Source organism: Salarias fasciatus, chromosome 22, assembly GCF_902148845.1.
Source record: "Salarias fasciatus chromosome 22, fSalaFa1.1, whole genome shotgun sequence".
In the NCBI taxonomy this organism is placed as follows: Eukaryota; Metazoa; Chordata; class Actinopteri; order Blenniiformes; family Blenniidae; genus Salarias; species Salarias fasciatus.
This window is the reverse complement of record NC_043765.1, coordinates 23,082,179-23,099,498: the sequence shown is the minus strand read 5'-3', so window position 1 is coordinate 23,099,498 and position 17,320 is coordinate 23,082,179. Positions and strand designations below refer to the sequence as shown.

Sequence of the window (17,320 nt, the reverse complement as noted above, 5' to 3'; positions counted from 1 at the left end):
TCTTTTCTTTCATACTGTCCTGTGAGTTTATTGTTGGGTGTGAAAAGGTGAGACGTTGTAAGTTAGCGAAAGCCACCTCAACCCCCCCCATGACCCCGTGACCTCCCTCTGACCCCGCCCATCGGCTTCAGCTCCGCCCCGGAGAACACTGTGCTGCTCCTCATTCGGTCATGACTCCGAGCCAAACCCATCGCTCCTCCACTAGATTTCTGATCGTAAAAACACTGCAGATGATTGGATTTTCGCTCATCTGGTGCAGATTTACTGTCAATGTTCCCAAGACTTTAAAAATAACCTTCATTCTTCAACTTGTTGGCCTTATTGGGCGAAATATCTGCGATCACGCTGTGAGAAATCATCAAAAACAAATGGAGAAATGTGATCTATTTAAGATAGACCCTTCAGTTTTGGCACATTATTTAACATTACAGCACATTCTGAGGTGATTTCAGTCTTAAACTCAGTTACTTGTTGCTCTTTTGTTAGTTGTTTGTGGCTCCACAGTTTCACTGAGCTACTTTCAGCTGTAATTTTCAATCAAAAGTCAACTCAGGGATTTGTGTTCGCAGCTGTTCTACAGATATTTGTGATAAATACAAACACTAATGGAGATGATTCTGATGTATTTGTGCTTCTCAATACCAGTGCTGTTTGTCTTTATGGACCTCATTTAAAATACAATATTTCTTTATTTGTCCAACAGAAAATGTGCAGTTTATTAGACAGTTCTATTTAGGGTTTTATTTCTGTCACATTTCTTTGGTTTGATAAAACATAGTTTAGTGAAGCCGACCAGTCTTTTCCAATATGTACATCAACAGTCGTAATATCGTTCAGCCCTGATTCCTCTCGTAGTGTAGAGAGTATCCAGTGATGAGTTCAGACTAAAGAGGGCTGCGGGAGCTGAGAACAGTTTCAGCTCCAGCTCAGATCACAAAGTTCAGCTGTCGCCTCCTCGGAAATGTGTTGTCCAGCACGACAACACTTCTCCAAACGGGTCAAATATTCAGGAGTGCAGTGAAGACGTCGCCGCTGGCGTTCGGGAAGAGTCGTCTTTGTATTGGCATTTTCTTCTGTTTGTTTCAGCTACCAGACAATAGTTTATGGTCAAACAGAATAAATGAGACAGTACATACATACTGTATATATAAATACAGTTTCCAGAAAGAGAAAATAAGATGGATACACACATTTATCAAATAAGACATTTACACTAAGCGGATTTACAGTTGGCAATCTTTCTAAAAGCAAAGAAAATAACCCTCATTTGTTTTTGTTTTTTTTATTTCTTACTGTTCTCCGTTTCGAGAAGCCACTTCATGAGTTTAAGGAGACAGAAGAAGGCAGGAAATGAAGAAACCTCTTATGTAGATTTAATTACACTGTTAGATTTAGTTGCTTTAAGAAATTCTCACGATGTGCGTTCCCAAAGCACACACTCGTGCAATCTAAAGCAGTCTATAGTCTGATATTATAACTGATCATGTACATACTGAAGTAATGATTAGAGAATATTTAAATGAGGCAGATACCTTCTGTTCATTTTGCATGCATTACCATTTTAGAAGTGCATCTAATATTCTGAATATAATAATTTGGTTCAGATGTCTTTCATAAGATAACTGAAGTGTGTCATGTTTCTTCATCTAACTGTGACAAGAGAAAGGGATGTAAACCTCTATCGAGAATTTTCGAAGGAGCCGTTTAATTTGACACCAATTAGAGGCAAAACAGCTATTTCTCCTGAAAGAAGACCTCAGATTAAAACCAATTAAATATTGGTTTATTAAACATTCATAATGGGAAGTGTAATAGGCTCGCTGGGAGACGTGTTTTAAAGTTGTTTTTTTTGTTTTTTTTTATCCCTGATTGTTCACTGATTAAAATCCTCTCCGGGATTCCCAGAGCTGGTGATTGAACATGTGCTGATTGAATGCTGTTCTGTTATGAATGCAGATATTCCCAAAGTGACGGGATCTTTGCAGAAAGACTTTTAAATTATTTAAGAAAAGCAGACAAATGCGTTGCGTCCTATGGAGCATTCTCACAAACAAACACTAATGAGCCCATTTTAATGGGAGGAAAACTGTTAAGACAGTGTTTAAAAATTATTCAACAACAACTAAGAAGAGTTAGATTTAGCTAATGAATAATACAGATTCAGAATGGATTTTAGATTATTATTCTTTGGAGAATGATGTTAAATTCACCAGTATTGAAGCCAGTAAGATGGTTTGACTATTTGAAAGGAGGCTTGTTGTTTCTACTTTCTTTTTTTTTTTTAACTCCACAGTGCTGTCTGAGAGCAGCATAGATGCTTTTATACAGCAGAGACTAATCGGCAGATCCCGCTTTAATGGTTTCCAAGAAGTTTCACGGTCATCAAAGTGCTTTAAATGCTAAATGGATGTGGGGGAAAGAGCAAAACAAAAACAGAGACGGCTGAGATAAAGGTGCAAAGCGGATAATGAAATGCTGTGATTAAAGTTATAAAGCAAGGTGGAGGTACCATCATGCTGTTGAGCTGTTTTTTTTTTTTTTTTTTTTTTTTTTTTAACCTGCGATGCACTTAATGCATCAAATGCCTCCTGTCACCCTGGCTTCTCCCCTTTTTTTTCAATGTCGTCTTACAACGTGATAGAGCTTTAACTGCGATTAATCACCCAACCGAAGCTGTTCAGAAATATATAAAAATTAATTGCACATTATCAACTTTCAGTTCATTCCAAACCTGAGGCGGTAAGACATTCATTTATTTATATCTGTGAAAACTTTATAAATAGTGGTCACAAATAAGTCAAGATTGACAGTGATTTTGAGCATTTCTGTATGTAAAGATTGAGTTTTTTTTTTTTTTTTAAACCAACTAACCATGTGGTTCAACACAGAGCAAAAACAGAAACAATCACAATCACACACTCGCAGTCACCAGTTAAGACACTGGACTACCAGTAGGAAACCCACACAAAGGAAGAACATGCAAACTCTACACACACAGTGGCCCTCAGCTGTAGATGTTCCTGCCATAACGCATCTCCTACAACTAGTCAGCAATGAAATGAATTGAAATCAGAGGCCACCATTTAACCTGCCCTCCCCTCACGCACACTGTCAAATCAGTGAATGTTCTTTCTGGGAGCGTCGTCCCGGCGTTGATTTGTGAAGCGACTGCCGGCGATAAAGTGTTCGGGTCTAGAGGAGGAGCTGATGGTTCGGCCTCGCTGAGCTCTCCATGCCGCTGCACACTCTCTCCCGAGCTTTTCCCGGCTTCGCTCGGCAGTTGGGAGTTTTTTTTTCCCTACGGACCTCGTCCAGAACCAAACCAGCCTCCACCCCTCCTGTTTGGAGACAGACGTCTTCAGCGTCTGAACCACCGCGTGTTCGTGTAGATCTCTCCTTCCATGTCCGCCTCGAGATCACACAGCCAGGAAGCATCCTCTCCTCGGCTCCACTCGCCTTGAACCCCTCCGATTGTCCACCAACGGCCTCCACAGCCTTTTCCCCTCCGAGCAGTTCGACTTCCCCTGAATCCCGATAAAGCCGCTCTGCAAGACTCAGGAAGTGTTGCAGCACAGCTGGCGCTCCCTCCGTGTCTTGTTGCTCTATTTGGCTGGTGCGCTCCCCCCCCCCTACATTTCCCCTCTGTAGTTGTCTGATAAGGTTTTCTCCAGACTCCCCTGCTGACAAACCAAATAACAACAAAGTCTGAACCAAGAAAGAAAAATCCACAAGAGCCAGAAAGATAGATATTTTTTTAAACAATTTAAAACCTCTCCACATTTTTTTTCTGTCCCCCATCCTGCTGCCCCCCCCCCCCCCTCCCCTCCCTCCCCCCCTCCCCTCCCTCCCCTTCAGGCACTATAAGAAACGCTGCCAGGGCCGTATGAGGAAGCATGTCGGGGACCTGTGTCTCCAGGCGGGCATGCTGCAGGACGCCCTGGTCCACTACCACATGGCCGTGGAGCTGCTCCGGGGGGTGAACGACTTCCTGTGGCTGGGCGGTGAGTCTGGACGTCCATGCGGGGGGGGGGGGGAGCGTTTTACACGCCACAACCGTGAAAGCCATGGGAAAAATCTGAGCCATCCAATTGGCCGTTTGACTTCCTCAGAGGGAAAGAAATCCGAAAGGTGCTCCAAGTATTAGCTCAATGAGGCAGGAAGCCACATCACGACACGCCGAGCTTCCATTCTACCAAATAATATCCTTCATTTTTGACATTTTCCAGGAGGTACAACAACCGAGCTTTGAAAAACAGCAGTGTTATATTTTATATTTCAGACTTTCATATTGTTATTGCAATGCTTTGCTATGGCATCACTTGTTTACCTGATATCCTTCAGCCTCAGTTCTGAACTCTTGATGCTTCAAACATTCATGTAGGAACCTTTGTGGGAAGGTCTCTCCTGACGAGTTGAAGCGCAAACAACAACGGATGCAAAAAATATGGTTTACTGCAATTAATGGACATGGAATTACTGATTTAAAGGGAACAATAAGTTGGGCTTAGGTTCATGTTTGAAGCTTAATTTCTTCAGATATTGTAAGTGAATTATGTTTAGCTGTGTGAGGATCGTCTCGCGCAGGCGCTGAAATGTTTCAGTAGTAGCACAGTTGGAGGTTGAAAATAAATTTGAATTAACAAGCAGTGAAGTGACGTGGAAGCGCTCTGGTGTTTTGCTCTGCTCTGTTCTCGCTCTCAGCTGCGTTAGAAGGCCTGTGCTCGGCCTCGGTCATCTTCCACTACCCCGGGGGCACGGCGGGCAAGACGGCGGGACGCAAGCCCAGCGTCTCCCAGCCTGCCGACGCAGGGAAACGCCACAGACCAGGTGGGTTCCACGCCCGGTCTCTGAACGTCCCTGCTCGCCGAACGCTTCATGCTGAGCTCGGCTGAGCTGAGCTGCTTCCTTTGTGTGCAGAAGATCGAACGAGAGCTGAAGCCTAATCTGTCTGCTGTGTTATTAACAAGTTATTAACACCAAGTAAACGATCATGAAATCTACTCCAGACTCGCACAGGTATCAGAGAGCATTTGGACCTGTAGTATTTATTATCTTGTAATTTAAATCTTAATGAAAGCAAACAGCCGTGATGTAATTCTACTGAAATGTAGGTTAAACACCCTGTTGACTCTCTACTGCCACCTACAGCACACAAGTAACATTACATATGTCACACTTGCTAGTATATATTTTTATACAGTTGTTTTTCTTTTTTCTCATAATTGTTGACACAAATGAAACTGGAAAGCCACTGAAGACGTAACTTTTTGAATGTGACGCCCAAGGAAGAACTTTTTGAAAACGCTGCGACTCTTGTCTCCGTGGAAAGGAAACGGGGAGAATGCGATGTATTCCGTCTCCATGGAAATGCAAAAAAAAAAAGAAGCACTTTCCCTTGAATTGCTGTGTAAATTGGGCCTAAAGCGGTTCCTGAAGTGGACATGACATTGACTCACTGCTGCCACCTACAGCAGAATAGTATTATTGCTTTGACCTGACGTCACACCTTAAAGCATTAGGTTTTCCTGAACCTCAGGAGTGTGTTCTTGATAGGAAAATCTATTTAAAAAATCCTTCCAGTGGTGACAGAACCCATTACCTGTAAATGTAAACTAAGTAAAGTTTGAAAGATCAGCTGAAGAGCTCTAACTGGGTGATGTTGATCCAGGAAGTGATGTGAATCCTGCTGGACGGTTCGAGTGTCATGCGGCCGACCGGAGCACAGTGTCAGGACTAACCCCACTAACAGTGTGTCACGAGTCAATCTGCATCTTCTCTCTCTGTGTGTGTGTCTGTAGGAGCTCAGGAGGTTCTCATTGACCCAGGTACGGACTGTCGAGCCACGTTAGCTCCTCTGAACCCCCCCCCCCCCCCCCCCCCCCCCCCCCCTCCTTTCAGTTTGCTTGTGGTCATTTGTGCAGCTCACGTCGCTCTTCATCATCGTCATCACCGTTCCTTTGATTTGTGCTGTTTTAAAATCAGATGTTTTCCTCTTGTGTTGGTTTGCTGTCATCATTCATTGTGATTTAATTTCCCCCCTCAGACGCTCTTTTGGTGATTGAAGATCTCAACTTTTCATTGGTTCTTTCAGTGTTCATTATTTATTTTTTTCTCATAACTGAAATTTAAAAGCTCTGGAGCACCACCAGGTGGCAGCCTAACACCAATGGCGGTCAATCACTTTAAGTTAACCTAATAGGAATTACAGTTTTTTGATTATATGTAGAAATGATTAAAATATAGTGGATTATAATTTGCATTTAGAATAGCTCTGCAAAATCTTTACTTTCCTGCACTAATAATGCAGTGTAGTGTCTTGTTAATCACGCTTTGGTCACATTTTCATTAAAGTTACAGACAAAACTGCATTTCTGAGGTTTTTAAGCACGAAGAAGTGATGAAATCTCACAGAATCTTGAGTGAACTGAGAATACAGTGTGAAATTATACACTCAATTGTACAAATCAGCTTAGTAGTGTCAGTTTGGGCCCCCTTCTGTGTTCTGTATTGACGTTCCAGCATTGCATATTCAATATGAATCTGTTGATGTGACTGTCTACTTCCAATGCGTCCCACTATTGTTCTTCTGGACTGAAACCTGGGGACGACGGAGGACTGTGGTGTCCAGTTAACTTGTCACTTTAAAGAAATGGCTCGTAAACTGGATGATTTATGACTTGTAATCTATATTTTTTTTTGAAGGATTTGTTGGAATATACTGGATTCATGTTGAAGAAACCCGTTTGGGATATTTAGTGACAGGGTGTGTTAACTTACAGCAACACACTGGTCATAAAGGGATGGACGTGGTCAGGAGCGACACTAAAGCAGATTTGTTGATACAAAGCAGATCAAATTGAGCCAATAAAATCTCCCCTCATCGTTACACCACCAGCGGAGCGCCAAGCAGCTGCTGGTGGTGCAGGCAGGATGGATCCGTGTGTCCATCCGTCAGACATTTTAGCCAGACCTGCAACAGCTTGCTCATGTCTTAAGGATGCAGAGTTACATTTTACCCAGAGCTGCCATGATGGACTCCAGCTGGACGGAGGAAAAGAGGCCGAAAACCAAATGAAATGCTGCGGTTTTAAGTTCTCCGTGGGATGAACAGGTTTAGTAGATGAGCCCTAAACTGCTCCCAGCCTAGAATCAGAACCAATGAACAGCAGTTTCCCCAAATCAGCCGGCAAACATAATCTCTTCACTTAAAGGGATGTACTTGGTGACGTTTATTGTCCGTGTTTTATCCAGTCTGCTGACGAAATACCAGCAGAGCGGGATACATACACCAGAAGTGGGGGCCGTCTTGGCTACCGCCGCCCGCCTTGCTTCCCACAGTGCATTATCCATGCTATAGAAACATGCATGCGGTGGTAGCCAAGGAGGCGTCTCTAAAGAGTAGTTGGTGGATTGAAGTTTCCTCCTTTTCTTTATTTTCATCCCATTTTTTTAAATTTTCCTTCCCCCGGAGTAGCAGAACAGCCCGACGGACCCTCGTGACCTCTGTCCTCCGTTCTGACCTTATCCCCGTCCTCTTCCGAGTACAGGAGCGCTCACCGCCAACGGCATCAGCGCCGACACCAGCGCCGAGATCGGGCGGGCCAAGAACTGCCTGAGTCCCGAGGACATCATCGACAAGTACAAAGAGGCCATCTCCTACTACGGCAAGGTAAAAACCGCCGGGACCATTAATATCATCATTTAAAACGTGAGATGGTTCAGCTCAGTTGGTTTGTTTAGCTGTTTAAACACAGCAAATAAGCATAAACTATATATATATATAAAAAAAACTAATATTCAACCAATAAGATGATAATTTTCTCAGTTTTCCATGTAACAAAGCAAAAAATGTAATATCATGCATTTGAACATAATGTAATAAGTTATTACATGATTGAAGTAGCACTGAAAATGTAAGAACATTGTAAATGTAATAACTGCAGCAATAGTGTAGGACTGCATTTATTTGGAGTTTGAAGTTGAATTTTCATTTGCAAGATTTGTGCAAGTTGTTCATCAAAAATAGGTATATTTGACGGGATAGTTGTCATATTCATCTGTTATTCATTCATTTGTTACTACATGATCTAAGTAGCAATAAAAAATTGTTAAAACATAGCTGCAGCAGTAACGTAGTAATACATACATTTTTTTTTTTAAATAATTTACTGCATTTTGCAACAGAAAGCATCACTCAGCTTGGCTTTATTTTGCAAATGTGGTCATTTTTTTTTTTGTAAGGTGACGCATGCATGTGAACATTTATTGTACAATGACCAAGAGTTGGTCCCAGATTTGAAGCAGCATCTTCTATCAACTTCAACACTTTGAGAATGAAAATCCAAATAAGTGGACGAGTCTGATTCGAAGCAGGAGAAATGTACACACATGTGATGAGCAATACTGGTGTGTCTCACCGGGGGGCAGCATTTGATCTGGTTTGCTGTCCTCTGAGTTTGCAGAGCAGCACAGGCCGATCGAGACCGAACAATGCCACCAGATTTCAGTGTGTTCAGTTGAAATGTAATCGTCAGTTAAAAGCAGTACTACACAGGGCAGTCGGCGCGATGCGACTGATCTTAGCACAATGTGTTTGTCTTCTCTTTTGACCGCCGCAAAGTGACAGAAAGAGAAGGACATTAAAGGGTCCCTGGTGCTGGGCGAAGAGGCTGAATAGGCTCATTATGCTGCCTAACTGTTCAGAAGCAATCCCGCGCTTTATCTTCATTATTATAATTGCCTTTTTGCACTGACCTCCCTCGGCCCTTTTACCTGTAACTAGTTCATTCAGAATTAAATTACACCTCAACATGCGGCCATTCACATATTAATTGAATTTTAATAAGGAGACAATGAGGGCGGGAGCGGGGAGGAAGTTGAGGGACGGCGAGAAATAAAATGTTGAGTGTGTGAAGCCTCGGCGGCGGCTCAGAGGGGAGTGTTGGTTTTCATGCAAGCCTCTGTTCTCTGGCGCTGACTGACGAACACACGAGAAACCAGTCCCTCAGGTTAAAGTTAATTGATATTTCATCTACTCCAACCTCCTGCAGTACAAGAACGCCGGCGTGATCGAGCTGGAGGCCTGCGTCAAGGCGGTGCGGGTCCTGGCCATCCAGAAGAGGGCCCGGGAGGCCTCGGACTTCCTGCAGAACGCCGTCTACATCAACCTGGGCCAGGTAAATCCAGATCTGCCCTCTGAGCTGGATCTGTTGAAGGGAACTCACACATGCAACAGATACCCAAGAGACCAGCCAGCAGCAACACTTTAAATGCTTTTGAGTCAAAACGGAAAACTTTGGTTGCGTTTTGGGTGTCTGTTTCCATGACAACGGTGCTTGGAGACAGTTGGAGAGAACAATTCCCCAGGTGGAACTTTTTGAAAATGTTCTGTCTCTGTGAAAATGGGGGGAAAACGCAACTTTCTTTAATGCCGCGATGGGAAAGATCCCATCACTGAACCCTTTTCTGCCGTCCCTCCCATCGCTGGCTACAATACAAACACATGATCGATCCTCCCCCGTGCTGAGCAAGTCATCTCTTTTCTTCAGATTCTTTCCCTTTTATTTCCAAAACATACCTTTTTTCATTGCTGCACAAAAGCCCTCTATTTTGACTGTATTGCATGGTGTTCAAACATTCATTTGCAAATGAATTCTATGTCAGAAACAAAGGAAAACATCTCTTTTCACCCCATCCCTGCTGAGGTTTTGTGTTCAAATTCCTTGTTGAATATGTTCTTGACCTCCATTTTGCCTGGTTCAGCTTCTGCTTCTTCTTCTTCTTTTTTTTTAACCAGCATGTAGTAATTGCACCCCGAGAAAGTACCTACCTAACAATGTGTTTTTGTGCTTTTTCAGCAGCAGGTATGTGAAGTTCGGGTGGTGGGAGCACATGCGTGCTGAATCTTGACATTCTTGATTTCATGAAACTCTTTCCCGTCTGAACAGTTTGATGCATTTTATTACACTAAGTAAAACTCTGTGACCAGTTCTTCATAAACACTCTACCCAATATTGATAGAATGTATGGAAACGCATCCCTGTTTCCCCTTTATTACATTAAAAAAAGCTTTAAAAAGACTTATTTAGTATCATTTTCAGCAAAATGTCACAACCCAAAGTTAAAAAGGAAGTCAAAGATGAGGTTCTGTCCATCTTCTGCATTAATTACACAAGTAGGTTTCATGTTAGCTTATGGTTGTATAGCAAACAGTCCCACCACTGATGACCTGCAGGGGCAGTGTTGAGCTGTGTAACTCCTGCGCAACACCTGAGAGCAACAGAGAAGACAAAAGAACAGAAACGACAGTCCTTTCAAGGAAAAACAGTGGATGTGTGCATCATGATGTCTCCTGGACTTCAGGTCAAAGAAGCGCCAGATGTCGACACTTTGAGAACGTCTTCAGTAGCTGATGAATCGTCCCCCACACTCCAATTTAAACCCTGTTGTTGTGTGAGTGGTTTGTGTTGTCTGCGTCCCGTGTAAAGGAAGCAGTCGTTCCCCAGTGGTTCACTGTGCTGTTGGGACTTCCGCTTTGTAACGTTAAGTCCTTTTAGCTAAAGGTCGATTTGCAGTGGCGGGCTACGGTCCAGTACCCTCGAAAGGTTGCTTTTGGCTCAGGTGGTAGAGCCCGTCCGCTAATCGGAAGGCCCGCCGTTCGATCCCCACTCGTCCCGTCTGGAGTGTCCTTGAGGAAGAGATTGGAGCCGACGGAGGGTGAGCGCCTTGCGCCGCAGCTCCGGAGCGATCGCGAGGCGGCCTGATTGAAATTGACAGTTTTGAGACTTCCGGAGTGGCAGTTGTTCCCTCTAAGAGCGGTGCAGTTGAAATAGAACGGAAGGCATTCATAGTTGGGTAAACAAAGCCAAAATATGTGAAGGACATTCACAATCAAAAGTGTTTTCTCAATGAGGTTTCCTGAAGTTGCGTTTCCCCCCATTTCTACCCAGTCAAAGCGACTTTATTAAAAAAAAAAATGTGTAGGAATCTCCTGAATGACCTTTCCGTGACCGTAGCTGTCGGAGGAGGAGAAGATCCAGCGCTACAGCATCCTGTCCGAGCTGTACGAGCTCATCGGCTTCCACCGCAAGTCGGCGTTCTTCAAGCGCGTGGCGGCCATGCAGTGCGTGGCCCCCACCATCCCGGAGCCCGGCTGGAGGGCCTGCTACAAGCTGCTGCTGGAGACGCTGCCGGGCTACAGCCTGTCGCTCGACCCCAAGGACTTCAGCAAAGGTAGGCCCAGATGCTAATGTAGGAGTAGCAGCCTCACTGGGGTGGATTTTGCTGATTTCTAAAGTAAGGATCTCATGTTTTTAACGGCGGCTCGGCACACTGCCAGACACTTTCTTCAGTAATATTTTAAGTTTTTTTTTTTTTTTTTCTTTTTAAAGCTCTGAAGCATTCGAGGAAAGAAGAAAAGTTTTCTTATTTAAATTTACAGGTATTCTCATGGCGGTAGTAAATCTCAAGACTCTTTTTAATCTGTGCAGTTAGAACCATAGAAATTAAAAAGTTACTACACGGTGCCAATTCCAGAAAAGCTGAGACAGAATGAAATCGGTGAAACGATGCAAATTAGTAAAAAAGCTGAAGAAAGAAACAAACATTTCAGAAGTGGGAAATTGATGATTAATGAAAGATATGTAATTTTATGGATCATCTTTTTGTTCATTCAAGCTGATTTTTTTTTAGTTTACAGCTGCAAAAGTTCCATTAGGAAGTCGTATTGTTGTCGTATTTTCTCATTCCACTACTAGAACTTGACATTTTGGACCATTGAATAGACAACCTGGAAATGGCAGCGTTAGCCTGTCCTAAATCAGCTGTTTGCAGTTCTGCTGTTTTAAATAGAAAGTGTTTCGAAATCGGCCTCTCATCTTTAATTTACTATATTATTTTTTCTTGCAGTGTAATTTCATAGCCCTGAAAAAGCCCAATATGAGTCATTCTCATTGAGTAAATGAATGCGGTGCCCTCCTGTGTGAGCCTCGAGACGTGAGTGACAGCAGAGTAAACATATTTAGTCCATTAAATAGACAAATGGCGCCGCTGCGTTTCGGCTTTTGCTCTCTTTTCAAGAGTTCTCCTTCAGGGCCTCCTGCTTTCAGGCCGCCGCTCCGTTCACAAAAGGAGCACAGCTGAGACCTGACCCGGGCTTTTGTCGACTCCTTGGCGAGACCCTTGTGATAAGCCTCTCGGCTCTACAGACTCTTGACCCTTCGCTTCGGCGTGGCCACTTGATGGCAACCATTGGAAACATAAAAGACAGCACACCTCAAAGAGAGAGGCTCAGGAGTATCCACTTCTTCATCTTGCCATCACTATTCTTTGTCAGATCACTTTCCTCTTTCCTCTCCCTCGCTGATGTGCTGTTAATATTTGGTCTCGTATCTTTTATGAACAGTAAGTGGAAACAAACTGTGTCCAAGGTAAAAGGCTCTTACTTGAACTTCAGGGATGTTACTGATGATATTTGGGGAAAAAGATTTGAAAGATAAAAAGAGTAGAGATGTTAATTTGGCTTTCTGTTTCTAAGTTGTACATATTCTAGGTTATTTCATAGAATTTACAGGAAAAGGCCTCATCTTTTTTTTTGTGTTATTTAAAGGGACTTAAGGCAAGATTTGTGAAAAACTACACATGCATTTCCAGTTTATTCAATGCTACTGGGCCATGAAGCATTAAAAACCTGAAATAACAGGCCAATCCGCGTATCTGTCTGCTGCCTTAGACAAGCTGTGTGCCAAATAATTGGCTGCAGTTTGGGATCCGAATTTCCCGCGCAGCCTGGGTATGTGACGTACGTAAATTGACGCTGTATGTGCGTTGCCGACCCCCCCCCCCCCACCGCCGCTGCCACCGCCGCCGCTCTCACGGCCCGTGTGCGTGTCCGCTCTCCCGGTATATTATATATTTGCGAATCGAAGCACGAAAACACATAATTTTTTGTTCAGAAAGGTTTTACATTTACACAGCAGTGTTTTGAAAACGATGTAGTTGGCATTCCAGGCCACTAGTGGGCGCTGTTGTTTGTACACAAACATTCATGCGGACTGACGACGGAGTGGTATTTCTGTTACGCGTGACTGTCAACTACAGAACTGTAATGGACTCTATGCACAACTTCACCACTTCCTGAACTTCAGGAGGCTCCTTTGCTTCCTGTCTTTCATGATAGGACGAGCTGATTAATCCAGGTGTCCCTGACCTCTGTGACTACAACAGTAATGGTCAGACACACCTGCATTAATCAGCTCGTCCTATCATGAAAGACAGGAAGCAAAGGAGCCTCCTGGAGTTCAGGAAGTGGTTGAGTTGTGCATAGAGCCCATTGCTACAGTTGATCTGCTCGGACATGTGCAGAAGATTTATCCAGACGGGCTGTGGTGCACATCCATTAGTGTGTAGCAGAGATGGTGGTATTTTACAACTGAATTTCATGTATGAGAAGTCAGACCAAACAGACTTATGGGTGCTAATATATCATTTATTGAAGGTTGTTTTGTGGGAGTTTGGGGATAAAAACGAGCTGGAACAGACGTGCACATAAAAATAAGGTGTTGCATATCTGCCAGGTTATTTCTCCAGTTTAAAAATGAGTAAGAGACGAGGAAGCTTATTTTGTCCGGTGGGCTTGTTCCCTGCAGTGCTGAATATTGGACGAGTCGCTCTAAGATAAGAAGCATGACTCATCCAGGGGGCTGAAAATGAATAGACCGTCTGAGTTTGTCAGTTTACTAACTTCGTGGGGAACGCATTACTAAATTAAAGACAAGTGCTTCTTGAACAGTAGATTTCATCAAGATAGGAAGATATGCAAATGTTCTTTCCAAGGGTGAATTATTAAAGTCGTAACAGAGAATGTACCACAGTTCTTTGTCTATGAGTATATGAAGAATCAGACTCTAAAACTTGAAGTTATTGGTCAGTTGAAGGCAGCTCCCCCAAAGGAAACCTTGTTATCTGGTTCATGGGTCTGTGATAAATGGGATAACCTGGTCAAGACTCAATATATCTGTTCAAAATTGCAAAACACATTCTTGCATTTTCAAATGCAGACAAAAGAAATTGTGTTGTGTTTAGTCTATGTTCTACCATTCTGTACAAAGACCTTTTTTTGTCAATGCTAAGACAAGCTAAACTTGGTTAATGTGGTCTTATGAGCTGGTTAAACACCAGAAGTGTACTTTAGCCTGGATCATCTGCCTTTGCACTATGGCCCCATATCATACAAGTTCAACTCCTGATTGATGTTTCTCCTTACAGACACAAGTGCGCTGCATGATTTACCTGAAGTGCTACAAGGCTCAGTGGTACTGCTTGATAACAGAGGCCACTTGATGCCCTTCAACCTGGATATTGATGAAAGGTGGTGTTCTCACCAGACTTCAAGCTCCGACCAAGATGCCATTTAGTAAGAAGTGATAGTTGAGTGTCATCAGCGTAGAGGCAGAGAGGAAAACGATATGGCTCTTCTCACTCTGTGCTTTTTTTTGTTGTAGATATTTAGACCTTTCAAATATGTCCCAGTGTTTCTTTGTAGACATTGATCAGGTTTGCGAACTGAAGTTTATGCCAGTTCAACAGAAAAGGGAAATGATGAGCAGCTGTGTGTCCTGATAGGGCCTGTCAATACACAGTGACGCCAGTAAAGTGTCAAAAAAGGCAATTTTCCGATCACTTCTTTGTGCTGCCATGAGTCTTGGGTCGAACGGATGTTTGTTCGAGGAATTTCAGGAGTTTAATGTTTTTTAGCTTACGATTCAAGTATTTCTGTTGAATTGGTTTGGATAAATAACAGTAGCTTGTGGCACCCCATGACCCTGAACTGTAGATGAGAGGCAGCCCATCGGGGGGAGGGGGCAGGATTTGCAAGACCGCACAACAGCTACGCCACGGCGCCACGCTCATTATCTCGGCGGTGTGCTAATTGGATTGCCAGACACCTCCAGCCGGAGCCTGAAAATGACATGAAATGAAGTCATTTCTCGAGCTGGAGCGAGAGTCACATTCTCAGAAAATCCAAAAGTGTCCTCTGGATTACTGTCCTCCAGATAAGAGCCGGTTTTTGGCAGACAGGTGGAAGTCAGCTATTTTTAGACTGCTTAGTGGGTGCAGTTTTTCAGCTGGAAGAACGGGGGGAAAGGAAAAAAAAAAAAAGCTCATGCAGGAATTGCCTTTACAGTCTGTTCACATGGCAGGGAGGGTGAATTTTCCACCTGGGCTGACACCTTGAGAAGCATCACGGGTTGTGATGTGACGTAACGAGGTGGCGTTTCAAACTGAGGAAACATCCGAGTGTTTACAGATATCCTCCCTGCCTCCCTCCGGCCCCCACCAGCACATCTCTTTCCTCCGGTCTTTTTTCTTTCCCACTCGGTGAGTCAACAGTCGACAGCTGGGAGTGGAGCGGGGCGTCTCGTTTGGGGGCCGCCAGGACCTTATGTAACGGTCGGTGTCGGGCTGGAACGCCATTAAGATGTCTTGTGAGGCGCGGGAACGCAAACACACACCGGCGAGGCGTCGCGCGGCGCGACGTGCGACAGTTTAGAGTCGGGATCCGATTTGAAGAGACCTGATCTGGACCTGTGTGTCAAATGTTTCATAAGCACCAGGGGACCAAAATATGATGATCTCTTCTACCCAGTCATAGCAACTGATCCCATGGAACTAAAAACTGATTTGGTGTTTTAGCAATTTATCAACATATTACAGTTAAAATGTGATTAAAGTCATCTTTTTTCCTTCAATCACCTGAAATCAATCAGTGGTCTGATTGATATGGTGTGTGATGGAATTGACATTTAAATATCGACTTCAATATTCACACATTCCTCATAATGTCAGGACATTTGATTTGTGTATAAAAAGTCAATTCATCCCTAAATTAATCCAGATAATATGGCTGTATGGTTCTCTGGATGTAAAATCCTAAATTTGCTGAAAGATTTTAGGGGAATGGACCATTTGAAGCCCATCAGGAGCTCCTGCCTACCCGGGTGTGAATCATGGAGCCTTTTCTGCCTGTGGTACCTGGAGTCACTGCATGTATCATTAAAATGGTGAAATCTGAAGATCAGAATAGTCCGGAGCTCTTGAGTGTTTCAACCAAGACAAACACCCAGGAGCATCAGAGAATGGGCTGTTTTCAAGTAGCCAGCGGCAACTTTTGACCTAAATCTGATCCAAAAACTTTTGGAGAGAGCTGAATTGAATTGAAGGAAAAGAAGAAAATGAAAAAAAAAAAAAAACCTTAAAGTTTGATGACAATGCATCAGATAAGTGTCAGAAACTGGCAGCAGACTGGAAAAATGCTTCTCAGGCAAGTGAAGACACGTCGTTGAAGTGAAGTTTCATGTTTAGATCAGTCTAGTTTTTGTTAGATATTTCTTCGATATTAACGACCTCTTCCCCTTTGCCTAAGTCATATATTGAAAACCAACTATCTTTTTTTGTGTTTGAAATTACCTGATGAGAAAAATCTCAGCCACCTTTCTTAGTGAACCAGGGTTATTTCAGAATATATTGTATTGTCAAAAAAAAAAAAAAATGAATGAACAAAGCGTTTCTTAAACTATAATCTCAGCTGAACATGATGTCAGCCACGGTGGCGTTGGAGCTCTGTAACATTAGATGTCAGCAATGAGCTTTGCCTTGGCCTGCCGAGCCTCACTCTCCCCTCTCTCTCCCTCCCTCTCTCTCTCTCCAGGTACTCACAGAGGCTGGGCGGCCGTACAGATGCGCCTCCTGCACGAGCTGGTGTACGCCTCCCGTCGCATGGGCAACCCGGGCCTGTCGGTGCGCCACCTGTCCTTCCTGCTGCAGACCATGCTGGACTTCCTGTCTGATCAAGGTCGGCTCAGCAACACACACCCCGGGGAGACGCTTTTTAAAAAAACAAAACAAAACAAAAAGCACTGATATACCCACTGAACGTTTCCATCGCGGAATTGAAAATACCCTGTGAGGGTCTTCCAGCCCTCATGCCCCGGCCTTCAAAAAAAAAAAAAAAAAAAAAACCTGAGGAACTGCCAGCCTGTCCCTTGGCGATTGCAGCATTATAGCTTAATAGTATGCGGCGCACAACAAAGCCAGCTTTTTCTTGGCGGGAGCGCAACATTGTGCCCTGACCAGAAATCCTGTGCAGCCAGGAGATAGCGGGGTTTTTACCGAGGCAGTTGAGCCAGACGGTCCACTGGCCACACAATAGAGGCCAGCGTAATCCGCGGTTGGCCGCTGAGCATGAGAATTGAGGGAGGGAGAGAGAAGAGGAGAGCGAAGCAGGAACAAGATGAAGCAAGCTCAAGGAATACAATAATAC

The 17,320-nt window shown here is 43.7% G+C and overlaps 1 protein-coding gene across 3 annotated transcripts in view; it reads left to right on the top strand.

Moving 5' to 3' along the window:
• The window catches only part of trappc9 (trafficking protein particle complex subunit 9), a 210,913-nt gene that overhangs the window by 1,982 nt on the left and 191,611 nt on the right, over nucleotides 1-17,320 (top strand). Inside the window, exons 3-10 of one of the 3 annotated variants that reach the window (XM_030120458.1) lie at nucleotides 18-47; nucleotides 3,856-4,001; nucleotides 4,702-4,827; nucleotides 5,799-5,825; nucleotides 7,548-7,669; nucleotides 9,051-9,176; nucleotides 11,016-11,232; nucleotides 16,709-16,852. In XM_030120458.1, coding sequence (XP_029976318.1) covers nucleotides 18-47; nucleotides 3,856-4,001; nucleotides 4,702-4,827; nucleotides 5,799-5,825; nucleotides 7,548-7,669; nucleotides 9,051-9,176; nucleotides 11,016-11,232; nucleotides 16,709-16,852 — 938 coding nt within the window. The remainder of the gene's footprint in view (nucleotides 1-17; nucleotides 48-3,855; nucleotides 4,002-4,701; nucleotides 4,828-5,798; nucleotides 5,826-7,547; nucleotides 7,670-9,050; nucleotides 9,177-11,015; nucleotides 11,233-16,708; nucleotides 16,853-17,320) is intronic. The other 2 variants (XM_030120459.1, XM_030120460.1) reach the window with 2 other exon arrangements.